The sequence below is a fragment of the Struthio camelus genome, chromosome 5 (genome assembly GCF_040807025.1).
Source record: "Struthio camelus isolate bStrCam1 chromosome 5, bStrCam1.hap1, whole genome shotgun sequence".
Classification (NCBI taxonomy): domain Eukaryota; kingdom Metazoa; phylum Chordata; class Aves; order Struthioniformes; family Struthionidae; genus Struthio; species Struthio camelus.
The window spans coordinates 71,295,222-71,308,506 of NC_090946.1; the positions used below are offsets into that span (position 1 = coordinate 71,295,222).

Consider the following 13,285-nt stretch of genomic DNA (forward strand, 5'->3'; position numbering starts at 1 on the left):
TCCTAGCATAGAAAGGCAACCCAACAGTATCATTTAGAATCAGTCATAAATTAGTAAGAAAAAAATGAAATAGTGACATGTACTGGGGCAGCGTAAAGCATTGACAAAGTATTTGGCTGTTTTAATGGCCTAGCGATTCAAAGCAAGAGAATCACGTGCAGTGGTAAAACCCAAAGCCTTCCAAAGCAGAGCTACTATAAAAACTGTAACCCGGATCTCCCCAAATATCCTTTGCCCCCGTAACCTCCCCTTTTCTCATCACCAAATCCAAACAGCACCTTAGTATGAAAGAACTTGCTTCTCTGTCTCATCTTCATGCTGCTGCTAAGGACACTGAATGCCTCTCTGGTACGTTTACGTCTGCTCCTCCTTGGATTCGCCTTAGTTATTCACCAGGGTTTTTTTGCCCTAATGTTTTAAAAAAATGCAACGTTTTATACAAATTACCGGTTACGTAATGTAGCATTAAAACAATAAAAATTATTGTCTGCAAATAGTTTTCATCCTTAGGTATGACTTATTTAGAATTTTTCTGAGGTAAGGTTTGTTTTGTTTTAAACGAAGAACATTTAAACAAGATTACTACATAATGAAGTATCAGAAACAGACAAACCTACCTGAAGTTCACGTCACTCTTCATCATTCCCTCAGTATTAAGCAAATCCTGACAGGAGAAGAATTTCAGTTAGGCACAGGCAGAAGACCATCTGAAAATGATACATGTGCTGAAAAGTTTCTTCTGTGAAAATCAAAAGACCTCCAAATACAAATTAAGAATACCTCTCAGATCCAACTGCAAATGAATGTTACTTATTTACCTGAACAGACTCTTCATCTGTAAGACCTGTCATTGCCTATGAGCGCTTTTTCTTATACAGCAGATAGATAGTGCTTATACCCGTGGACTATCAATGGTACATTCTAGATGTATTTGTATTCTACGAAATAAAATCGAATCCCCCCTCATTCATTACATGACAGATTTCCTCATTTATTCTGCTCCTTCCCCTGACATTTGAAAATGCATCAAGCTCAATTGCATTGTTCCGGTTTCCAGGATGATGCAAAACCATGTCTCCTTTCTGTGGCCTTCATCCGAACTCTAGACTGTAGTGGGTGCAATGGCGGGCGCCTGCCATTAGAACACCAGCACTTCAGCTTGCGAGGTTCAAAAATCCCAAACTCGTACGTGGTGCAGGTTTTCTTTCAGAGAGAGCAGTAGAATCGAACGCTTCTGAATTTAGTATCCCAATGCCTTAACTCCTGACTGACTTCTGAGAAAGACATAGCATCAGTAGCAAAAAATTCTGATGAACCTGAAAGAAACCTTTGATAGCTGCAGAATCTCCAAACTGGGAGGCAAGGAGAGAGCATAATTCCAAGCTACGAAAAAAAGGTTTCTTGTAATCACACATTCAGAGTGGATGCCCCCAGTGTTCCGAAGCTCAAATAACAAGAAACGTTTTTAATATTGTCATCTAAGTCTCCGCTGAGCTTTGTTGTGCGTTTCTGCTTGGAAGAAACGAACTTGTAGACCCTAAGCAGTACTGTACCGTGAGCCTTTCTGTAGGGTCAAACAGCCCTGAAAAAAAAAAAAAAAATTACTAGTAAGAGGTCACCCCTGCCTTTCCTTAAGTTCCGTTACGGTGCTCTGCAGCTCCGTACCCTTAAAATAGTAACAAAACGTGAGCTACAGGAAAAAAAAAAAAATTTACTGGGCCTTGTTGCAACATAAAGGTACTTGAGCAAGAGAACTGTTGATTATGGGGTCATTAACGTACTTCATAATATGTATTTCAGCAAAAGGATGACAAATGAGAAGGGAGCTCTACGTTCTGTGCAAAAGCAAAACCTGTTTTGTCATTGCAACCTTTTTGCAAGATTTGTAATGTCTGACTGCTCTGATAGCGCAATGCAGGAAATAGCTCTAAATATCCACTTGCACTCAGCATTTCTGAGCAAGTTATACATTCACACTGCAAAAAATACTGCAGATGAACTACAAGCTTCACATGAGGTCTTTCAACATCCATCAGTTTTCAAGGGAGGTGAAGACTTGAGGCCATCACTTCACTGACCAAGAGTAGAAACGTGTCTTCACCATTTCCTAACTCTCAGATCTCACCTTACTAACCGGAGGACGCATTTTGGCAATTTCCTGTGCTTTAAGGATCTTGTATAACACTTCAGTTACAAAACTCACATATCTTAACATCCCAAGGACTTTTAAGGTCTTAGTTTTGGGAGAATTTTATCTGATAATCAGAATGAATTCTCACAACTTTGAAATGTAATAAACTGAAATTTTAAGTCTCATGATTTTTTTGGCTAGTTCTACTAAATAAGGGTTTGTGCCAGTGAGAGACTTTGGAGAAATTACCTAAAATAGACCGAAAGCAATCAACCCAGTAACTTTTAACATTTGACCATCACCAAGACAAAAGTATTTACCTCTTGATCATTTCTATCATCATGCCCCAAACTGCAGGTTAGTGCTGATGGACCGACATTTTTTGACTGTACAACTCCTCTTAGAAACTGAAGGACATCATCGGTTTTGATGTCACATTCATCACTATGGCAACAGGAAGCAAATGAATGTGCAGAACAGACATCTCATCCTATTAACGCTGCTTAAATAAGAGCAGCAAAGATTAAAACTCAGTACGTGCCAACTAGAAATACTGACGTTAAACACTGAAGACAAGTAGATCTTACCTCGTCCTCAGGCTGGAAAAAAAATTGCTTACTTTCTCGTTGCCTAAGAAAAACGTTTATGTCTACCTTTTAATATCTCTTACCTTTACATTGCTCACCCGGCGAGTTTAACCTTTATTAACTTAGTAAGCACCAAATCTTTTCCGCAGTCTTTCTGAGGTGCCTCCAACGTGAAATGATCTTGGACATTTTAAGTAATGCCACAGCAGGATAACGATGGAAGACAAATGCATCACATGGACTGAGCTAGGGCTTTTTCTTAGCCGTTTTCCCAGATGCCAAAAAATTAGTAATTCTTTAGTAAGAGTGGGAAAAAGCAAATAAACTTTGGGCACATGAAGAGGCACTGGGAACTGTGAGGAGTCTTTTGAAAGGCACGTTACTTCCAGAAATTTAGGAAATAGATGCCAACGTTAACTGCTCTCTGTCACAGTGCAAAATTTCAGCATCCATAGCCAAGTGTTGAGTATTGAAGTAGTATTGTATGATCTAGCACAAGTGTGCTTTAAAGGATAAAGTAAAAAGGTTCAGCAGAGCAGTTGGTGTAATCGGGAAAAACAAAAGCCTTCAAGCATGTTAGGCCTTCAGGGATTACATAAGCAGTACTGAAGGTGTTTCACATCTTCATGTTCTATTCCACGTTCCTAATTTCGTGTTGGAAAAGTCAAAATGATTTACAAAAAAAATAACGCATAAATCCACTAAACCAAAATACACTGTCGGACTCTGTAACAAGCTACCAAAAAGGCCTCTTGATCAATCATCTAGGGAGGACTGCATTAACGTACCTACTGATCTAACCTATGGACTGGGCATACGTTAGGCTTCCCTCACCTGCAGAAAAATGCAACTTCTACTCAAGTGTGCAATACACTGAGGAACCCAGGACCAAGAAATAGTGCAATAATTTAATCTCCGCAGAAAGCTGACCGTTTTAGATACCTAAAAGATATGGATTAACAAAGCTACAACAACATTCAAAACCAATTTCCCTGTTAAACTTACCAGGTACCTTACCCTGTTACACCCCCCCAAAAAAAAAAAACCTAAGACCTCCCACATGCAGATTTTCTAAAATGGTTAGGAAATAAGTGGGAACTCTAAGAGAAGGAACCAGGAAACTAGACCAAGACCTGTCAGAGATCAACAGGGGCAGGCTGCTCAGAACTTCCCCTCCCCTCCCCACAAACTGGGAGTAAAACGGAGTTATCTTCCAACGTGTCTCCAAGACAGTAAATTCAGAGTTCATCAAGCACCATCTTGGCACTTTATTGCTAGGTGATGCTTTAACCTCCACCCCACACATTTACAGCCACTAAAACGTATTTCACTGTCCACTTGCTGAAGGAGCTATTGCACTCCTACAAAACGTAATGGAGGACTATCGCCAACCCTTGGCTGTTTCATTTGTACTTAAGCTTCAAATACCTACCTAGAACACAGGCTGAATTGAGAACTCAAGTTTGTTGCAAATACCAAAGGTTATCCAGCTTAAGCAAGTGAGGAATTTACAATTCATCTACAATAGGCACACCTGGCAGCAAGGAAAGCTTGCCTGGGTTTGCTGTCAACCACCAATTCCTTCCACCACTCTCCACTGAGGAGAGGGACCAGGCAATACGTAACTTGGCCCAACTTTGTCATTTCTAAAGAACAGAAAACATTCGTATGATACAGTACTGACTGTTACCATTACAGTGCACAAGTCTCGCCATCACTGAGGTACAGCATCAACTACGCTTGCAGCTGCAGGAGCCTGGTTCCATTAGCAAGGTCCTCAAGAAAGGGCTTAGCATCACCGTATTTTAAGTTAAACCTGCTGTGAAGCCAACAGTCACTTTGAAAACGTCTTGAGCTCCTCGAGAACTGGATCTACATTCCTGCTCTTAGCTTGCGGGGGCCGTGTAGATTTAGAAGACAACAGCTAATCCCCGAGATTCCAAAGTAGCAACCAATGCTTAGGAAATCAAGCTTTAGTTCCCAGCGTTAACAAACAACTCGGGGACCAGATTCGTTCATAACACTTTTATTCTTACAGTTCTAGGTGTGAACTGTACATGCAAAGTTGCATAAGTCACAATAGAGATTTACAGTGGATTCTATTCTAGGGTAGAGTGCAATCCAGAATCCTTATACAGTATAAAAAACAACTTTAAACATCAAGACCTTGTTAGGAGCAAAAGGGTTAAAGCCTCCCCAAGTACTTCAGCTCTCATGGATACCTAGTTACTAGGTACTGTACGTTAGGATATATTTAGAGTTGAAGAGCTGCAGAATGTTTATTAGAACTTTGCCATCCAGATGTCATACCATCTTTAATGTTACTTCTTTCCCACATTTCTGGCAATTAAGAATAAGTCAAAAACCCTGCCACCTGCAACCAGCTAATACAGACAAAAATAACTACTCCTTGCTTGCCTGTCTAGGGTTGTACAGTGTTAAAGAAAATATTCCCTCAATGGCATTTTGTATCTCACATCAGCTGAAAAAGCAATGTAACAAAAATAAAGGTATAACATCTTTGAAAATAAATATAAAGAGGGAATGCAGACAAAGTGTCAAAGATTTTTTTTTTTGGCAGGTAACATTCATAATATACAAAATATAACTTATTCGTATTAGCCAAGGAAACATTCATGAGTTCCTGTAAACTGTTTTAATCCACCTCCTCCATGCGTGATGTGTCATCATCTCCTTCAAGAGGTGGCATCTCCTCAGTAACCGCTGGACTAGCTTCTTCTGCAGCAGTGTCATCTTCATCAATGCCTGTACAAGAAAGAGATGTTCAATTAATGCCAGTCTCAAAACTCCAGGTCTTGGTTTCCTTGCCACTTCAATACCCAAGGACCCCCCCACTTTCCACAAGCTTGTTACAAAGACGTACCAACACGTTCCACGTGATTTTGAGACAGCGAGTGCCCCGAAGCGCAGGCAAGACAAACCAGAGCTTAATGGAAAGCAAAGAGATTTAACTCACCCAGGCCAAGTTTGATCATTCTATAAATGCGGTTGGCATGTGTCTGAGGGTCTTCTAAACTGAAGCCAGAGGACAGGAGAGCTGTTTCATACAGCAAGATGACAAGATCCTTCACAGACTTGTCATTCTTATCAGCCTCCGCTTTCTGCCTCAGTGTTTCAATGATGGAATGATCAGGATTAATTTCAAGGTGCTTCTTTGCTGCCATGTATCCCATTGTGGAGTTATCTCTTAATGCCTGTGCTTTCATGATCCTCTCCATATTGGCAGTCCAGCCGTATGTGCTTGTTACAATACAGCAGGGAGAAGTAACCAAACGATTGGACACCACCACCTAGAGAGGTGAACACAAAACAGGAGATGCAATGCTTCAATACTTCACCTGAACTAGTACACTCATTAACATATGCAACCGCAACATTTCCAAGTTGCGGCTGTCATGGCAGACAGACTCATGAGGTCAGAGCTGAAGAATTTGCAATACAAAGTCCACGTATCCAAGAGAAGTATCTCATTTCACTAACGACTACGGTGGTTAAGCGGTATGTTCTGCAGAACGACTGGGGCTCTCAGAAAAAGGTTATCACAGAGATGGCATCTGAGCCGACTTCCTCTGAAGTAGCCTCCTTTTCAGATAGTCCGTTTGCTAGATACGGACAAGGTGAATATTAGTATTACCTTTTCTACTTTCTTTTCAAGGATATCTTTCATTATTTTGCAGAGGTTTTCAAACTTTGCCTTTTTCTCCTCTTGTTTCTTTTTCTCCTCTTCATCTTCTGGAAGCTCCAAACCCTCTTTTGTTACAGAAACCAGGGTCTTGCCTTCAAATTCCTTCAGCTGCTGCACACAGTATTCATCAATAGGCTCAATCATGTAGATGACTTCCAGGCCATGTTTGCGGAGACGCTCCACAAAAGCGGAGTTAGCCACCTGATCTTTCGTTTCACCTGCAAGACATGAGAATTCCAGGTTCCGTTCACGCCTCGGCACTGCAACGTGGCCACTCTTTTCGAGACCGGCCTATATAAATCTCCGCTGATGCTTCTCGGTCAACTCGGGGGGGGGGGGGGGGGGGGGGGGAACAGGGACATAAACAGATCTGACAGGCTGAAGAGATCAGGCTGGCTTCAAGAGCCTCGAGCCTTTCCACACCGACATCACAGCTTCAAGTACTTAGCTGGTTTTCAAATACATCTGCATTTCCTAGGATGCTAGGGCAGAACTGTGTTGCCCTTTCCTGCCAAAGATGGCGAACAAGAAAATGAGAAGCCCTAGATAGCCTAGTTTCTGGGCATTCACCTTTTGTCAACAGCCTTTAACATCTGCTGACCAAACTACTAACAGAACTAGTAGTTTGACCTTTAAGATCTGGAACAGAATTCAGATACTCTCAGGCCAAAGAGCACTCAAGTCAAAACATTCGGCAGAAAGTTGCACGGCAAGTTCTGTCTTCTCAGCAGAGATACTAAGGCTTCTCTTATCACGGATCTAAATTTTTGCCTCAGCTAGTGATCTATGTGCAGTGCCACTTGGTTGCACACAGACTGAAATCAGCAACTTTTTACAGGGTACACTGCGGCATCAACGTTTTCCCACTTAAAATGTAAGGTTGTTGCTTTTTCTCAATACATGAAGAACCACCATCCCACACAGAAACTTACGTACTTTTCACAGACTTCCTGTTACCAACTCACCAGTAATGTAGTAGACGTGTTTCTGATTTTCCTTCATTCGAGTGCAGTAGTCTTTCAGAGAAACCATTTCGTCACCAGATGCAGATGTGTAATACCTCAGTAGTTCTGAGAGTTTCTTGCGGTTCTGGGAGTCTTCATGTATACCCAGCTAAAAAAAAAATCCACAGAAATAAACTACCAGACGATTCCTTGAGACAAATACTAAACTGAGACAGTTTAGTATTACAGGAAGATACATTAACACAACAGTAGCTTTTGCAGCCACTGCTGTTCATTAAGCAGGAAGACTACAAACCTTGATGTTTTTGGAGAACTGCTCATAGAACTTTTTGTAATTCTCTTTGTCTTCAGCCAATTCAGTGAAGAGTTCTAAGCACTTCTTCACCAAGTTCTTTCGTATCACTTTCAGGATCTTGCTTTGCTGCAGCATTTCACGGGAAATATTTAGAGGCAGATCCTCAGAGTCTACCACACCTCTCATGAAATCTAGAGCAAGACGACGAGAATTAACTTCGGAGTCCTCAGGGAAATCTCATTACCATTCACCACTTAAGTGACCTTTTGGTTTAACTTCTTGAATTATGAATTAGTATTACTGGGAAACACTCTTCTCCAAAATATACTTACTCAGGTATTCAGGAATCAGTTCCTCGCAGTTATCCATGATGAAAACCCTGCGTACATACAGCTTGATATTGTTCTTCTTCTTCCGGTTCTCAAACAGATCAAAGGGTGCACGCCGTGGCACAAACAGGAGAGCTCTGAATTCCAACTGCCCCTCCACAGAGAAGTGCTGTAAAAAAAAAAAAAAAAAACAACACGCAATAAATTTTTAAATGTTTATTTCACCGCAGTTTGTATGGCTTCTACTTAAGCAGCCTTTCAACATCTCTTCACAAATGCAGAAAGCCAACAGTAACTAACCCAAATTCCTGGGGTGGGGGGGGGGGGGAAGGGATCCACCAACTTTTTAGTAGTAAACAAGATACTGGTCAAACACAAGAGAGCCATCTGGAAGTTCTTTTCAGTTGCTACCAGGTTAAGTAGACTGATTCCGAAGACATGCTTAGCTCCCTTATTCTACAGGGAGGGTCTACAAAAGATGCAGATTCTTACTAATGCCTCTATAATTATGGGTACATAAACAAAACAGTTAAGATCAGCCTCCCTATCCCCTTTCAACTTCAGGATTTTCAAAACTAAGGAACAGCTGCATTTACATTCATTTGCAATCTACTTTTAAGTGTAGGTTTGGTGAAGACTAAGCTACAAAGCAAGAAGTGAGCTGCACCTGCATTCACTTGCAATAGATTTGAAGTACAGATTTGATGAAGATTACAATCACAACCCTAACAGCAGCTAGCCAGACTAACTCTACCAGTAAGCGTAGCCATCACACAATGGACGTGTTCTAAAAACGGTCATCACTCCCCATATCGAGCAACCTATCCCAAAACAGCCAAGGCACTGGATCACAATGCAGCTGCATACTTTAGCAAGAATTTGACTGCAAGACGACAAACGGGCAAAAAACCTACTTTGACTGCCAAGTGGTCTTCCCAGTCATTGGTGAGACTCTTGTAGAATTCCCCGTATTCCTCATTGGTAATGTCATCTGGATTCCTGGTCCAAATAGGCTTAGTCTTGTTGAGCTCTTCCTGATCAATGTACTTCTCCTTGATCTTCTTTTTCTTCTTCTTATCGCCATCCTTCTTTTCTTCTTCTTCATCGGAACCAACATCTTCAATCTCTGGTTTGTCTTCTGTCTTTTCCTCCTTCTCTTCTTTCTCCTCTTCTTTTTCCTCAGCCTCATCATCACTCACCTCCTTATCACGCTCTTTCTCCACCTAGGATGGAGATCATTCATTCATTTAGAAACCGAAACGTTTTTCCTAACGGTCCTAAGGTAACAAAGGGGTCTAACAAAGCTCAAAAGTCCATGAACCTGGTGTCAAGTTTTCCCCCCAAATGCAACTAAGCACTCTGTCTTCTGGTGTGAGACAAAAAGTGGTATTTTGATTCACGTGCTTTTTTGGATAGCTTATGCTATTTCATTTTACTACACTGAATTTATAGCGTGCCCGCATCAAGACGCGGCATCACGCTCTCCAAACCACTGAGTTAACTACAAGCTTGGAGAAACACGTTTTTACTGAATTGTCTAAAAATAAAGCTGTAATTAACAAAACTGTATTTGATCAAGAGCTAAATCCAGGTAACAGCCATAAACAAGTTTTAGTGAAAACGCATGTTAACACAGACCACTCTTCTAAATTACAGATGAAAATTTCCTTTAGGGTGGTTATACTTATTATTTCAAAGAGAATACATACAAAGAGTGTAATAGGGTAGCCAATGAACTGAGAATGCTTCTTCACAATTTCTTTGATTCGCCGTTCCTCCAGGTATTCCGTTTGATCTTCCTTAAGGTGCAGGATAACTTTTGTTCCACGGCCCAAAGGTTCCCCTAGAAGGGAGTTTAGAAGTTTCACTTGTGCAAGAGCTGACTGGGCTTTGACAAATTCTAAAACATCCCTTGTACAGAAGGTATTCCTTTACCAGCAATTTCTTTATCAGTGGGAAAATTTAAGTGGCCACGTATAGGCACAGATTTATAGATACTTCAGTCAAGCTTATCGTAACTAGTAAACACCCAGGCAAAGGTTCTAAATAAAATTAAGAAAATTTTCACTAATTAGTCTGCTCACGTTATCATGAGAGTTGTAGGAGTCTACGAGAATACTCCCGTGTGCAAGCTAAAAAGAAGTTTAGTTTTCACCGTAAAACATCATTTAATGCAGCTATTCCCCCTACCACTTGGAAACAGTTAAGCAGGGTACACCGACACATGAGGAGACACACTGCTGGGGCCGTGCTTCGTCTGACACATGACGAGTACTACCCACGTTATATACTGGTGCTACTGAGCTCTACAACGCCTAGAGCAGGAACCTGAACGGCAAACATCTTTATGGCAAACATCTTTAGAAAACACACTTGAGCAGAAACCTGGAACACTTACCGTTATCAAGTCTGACAGTGAAAGATCCTCCAGCTGATGACTCCCAAGCGTACTGCTCATCATCATTGTGCTTGGTAATCACAGTCACTTTCTCCGCAACAAGGTAGGCAGAATAGAAGCCAACACCAAACTGACCAATCATGGATATATCAGCCCCTGCCTGCAGTGCTTCCATGAAAGCCTTGGTACCAGACTTGGCAATAGTACCAAGATTATTAACCAGGTCAGCTTTGGTCATCCCTATGCCTGTATCCACAATGGTCAGAGTGCGATCATGCTTGTTTGGAATCAGGTTAATTTTCAGATCTTTCCCAGAATCCAGTTTGCTTGGGTCAGTCAAGCTCTCGTATCTTATTTTGTCCAGCGCCTGTAAGAGAAGAGACGGGCTTTAACATTCCCCGACTACTCCTAACAGTTCTGGAAATCATACTGAAACAAGCTCATCTAGCAGCTCAAGTACTTACATCTGATGAATTGGAGATCAGCTCCCTCAAAAAGATTTCCTTATTGGAGTAGAAAGTGTTGATGATCAGAGACATCAACTGAGCAATCTCAGCCTGGAAGGCAAAGGTCTCCACCTCCTCCTCCATTGGTTGATCTTGAGTCTGCACAGCTTCTGGCATCTGTAAGAGGAGGTAAGGTGAAGCTCCACCCAAACCAACTGCCATTTGATGTCCATACCCATTTACAATCCAGGATAACAGCATTTCGAGATCCAGACACTAACAACACGGCTTCAAATACAACACTCAACACCATCGGTTGAGAAGAGCAGATTGCGTTTCCGACCAGTAACAATTTCAAGTTTTCCCGAATTCTGAGAACTGACTCCAGATTGAATCTGTGGACCCCGACTTGCATTAACCTTTAAGGATAAGGCAAAAGAACGTTACCGCTCCCCTCGAGAATCTGCGAATGAATTCAGCACCCTTATGTCCCCTGGACACAGTCTAAGCGCTGCGTGTTTTTACCCTATAGAAAAATCTTACTGACAGCTTGGCCTGGCGTTTTAGAGATACTGGTTGGATTATTCTGCAGTCCACTAAGTCTCAACTCGGAGTGTTTCCTTCTTCTCCCATCCAGCTTCTACTTTGCTCACGCAGCTATTATCTTCACAGAACCGTCTGGTTAAACGACTTCGTCCTACGCAGGCGCGTTACTCAAGCTTGACAAACAATCTGTTGCTTAGGAGGCCCTCCCCAATGAGGGGGGGCTCAAAAGCGTCCCCACTTCATCCGCTACAGGATGAATGGAGAGCAACGCCAAATTTCTGTGCCTCAACTATACCGCTGAAACAGTAAGAAACAATCGACAACTCGGTCAAGCAGCGCCTAAGGCTGCGAACACGCCGATCGGAACGGCCTCCTTTAAAAGACTGGCAAGAGAGATTTAGAGCCACTGCTTCCCGAGAGGCTCCGAGCAGGATCAGCCTCCCGGCGCGCTGGGCCGCGGCGCCCCCTACAGGCTCCCGGCAGAAGCATGAAAGGTTCTAGAAACTGCCAGAGCCTTCCTCAACCGCCACCCCCTCCTTCTCCCTCCACCCACTCCCTGACAGCACCAGTCCCACGCAGCGCGCACCCTCCTCCACGAACAGGGCGCATAGCTGACCACGTCTTTTCCTCTCTTCTTCCCCTCCCGGCACCCCACGCTTTCCTCATCCATTTTCCCTACAAGAACCGCCCGCCTCCATTCCCTCCATCTTGTGCCGCCATGGCCGAGCTCATTCATTGAGCTCGAGGCTTCCGCCCGCCCTTCCCCCGACCACCCCGCTGTAGCCGAGCCAGCGGGTCGCGGCACAAAGCGCCCCACGGTAAAGACGGAACCGGTCCCAAAAAGATAGCCCTCCCCCGTGATAAAACGGCCTACCCACGACCTAAGCCCCCCTCCCCCCGCCGTTTCTCCCTTTTCCTCCACCCTTTTTAAGGAAAGGCAGAAAAAACTCCGGCTCCACAAACGACAGCACCCCCCCCCTTCCTTCACCGAAGCCCAGACTTTGAGACCTACCACCCCTCCGCGCCCACTTTCCCCGGGACTAAGGCGAAAAAGGGAAAAAAGTCACCCCCTGCACCACGCGGTTCCCCGTTGTAACCCCCCCCAGCCCCCGCCCCCCATCACAGCACCGCGCGGAGGCATGCGCCAGCCGCTCAAAGCGGAAGCGAAAACGCGCTCTCCGGCGCCTGTTCGGGACTCAAGTGCTAACCATCCTTTGTGTGCCACCGCCTCCGCTCACCTTTGCAGGGGGGGAAAGGCTGCTAGTCTCCTCAGTCAAGCGGCGAACGCGCTCTACCCGCACCGTTGCGCCTCCACTAGTGCGCGCTCCCCGCCGCCCGCTGGGTTTATATAGGTCCGGCGCCGCCTCCTTCCAGAACCATCGGGAACCTTCACTGACAGGCACGGGGGAGGGGGCAAGCCGGCGGGCGGGAGGGGCACCTGGGGGCGGGGCCGAGCCCGCCGCAGCCAGTGGTAGCCGTCCGCGAAAGGCGCTCGTCACAGGGCGAGTCTCGCGCATGCGCCTGCCGTTGTCTCAAGTGTCAGGGCGGGCGGGATAGGCGGGGGGGGGGGGGGGGGGGGAGATGTGCGCGAGCGAGCTAGGGGGCTGCATGAGCGCGCGCTCTCCGTTCCTCCAACCGTCAGCTCGGTCGAGAAAGCGGAGAGTTGGGGAGGCGGGGTGGGGGAGGCGCATGCGCGGTGGCTGCCCGGGGTGGCGGTGGGGCGCGCGCGCGGCGCTCAGGGGGAGGGGTCCGGCGGGATTGCGCAAGCGGCGGGGTGACATCATCCGTCGCCCCGCGCCTCTCAGAACGTCCTAGAAGCGGGCGGGGCCAGGCAGCTGCGCCCCTCCCCTGCCCGCCGCGCGCCCCGCCGCGCCGTTGAGAA

General features: G+C 44.7%; 1 protein-coding gene across 1 annotated transcript; it reads right to left on the reverse strand.

Annotated features, from left to right (window-relative positions):
- Positions 1-4,728: 4,728 nt before the first annotated feature.
- Positions 4,729-13,060, reverse strand: HSP90AA1 (heat shock protein 90 alpha family class A member 1). Its single transcript, XM_068947067.1, has 11 exons — positions 12,642-13,060; positions 10,876-11,034; positions 10,412-10,778; positions 9,723-9,856; positions 8,928-9,236; positions 8,017-8,182; positions 7,685-7,875; positions 7,390-7,537; positions 6,374-6,642; positions 5,696-6,029; positions 4,729-5,484 (listed from the first exon to the last, which is right to left on the reverse strand). Exons 1-11 carry the CDS (start codon positions 12,918-12,920, stop codon positions 5,375-5,377), a joined length of 2,466 nt encoding a protein of 821 aa, XP_068803168.1. The 5' UTR covers positions 12,921-13,060; the 3' UTR covers positions 4,729-5,374.
- Positions 13,061-13,285: the final 225 nt, after the last annotated feature.

Excerpts from the sequence above, each read along its gene's own strand:
- HSP90AA1 (XM_068947067.1), bottom strand. The coding sequence starts at position 12,920 with ATGCGCGAGACTCGCCCTGTGACGAGCGCCTTTCGCGGACGGCTACCA. Across the intron at positions 7,876-8,016 it reads ACTGATTCCTGAATACCTGA|ATTTCATGAGAGGTGTGGTA; the intron begins GTAAGTATATTT and ends GTCTTGCTCTAG. Across the intron at positions 6,643-7,389 it reads ACACGTCTACTACATTACTG|GTGAAACGAAAGATCAGGTG; the intron begins GTGAGTTGGTAA and ends CATGTCTTGCAG.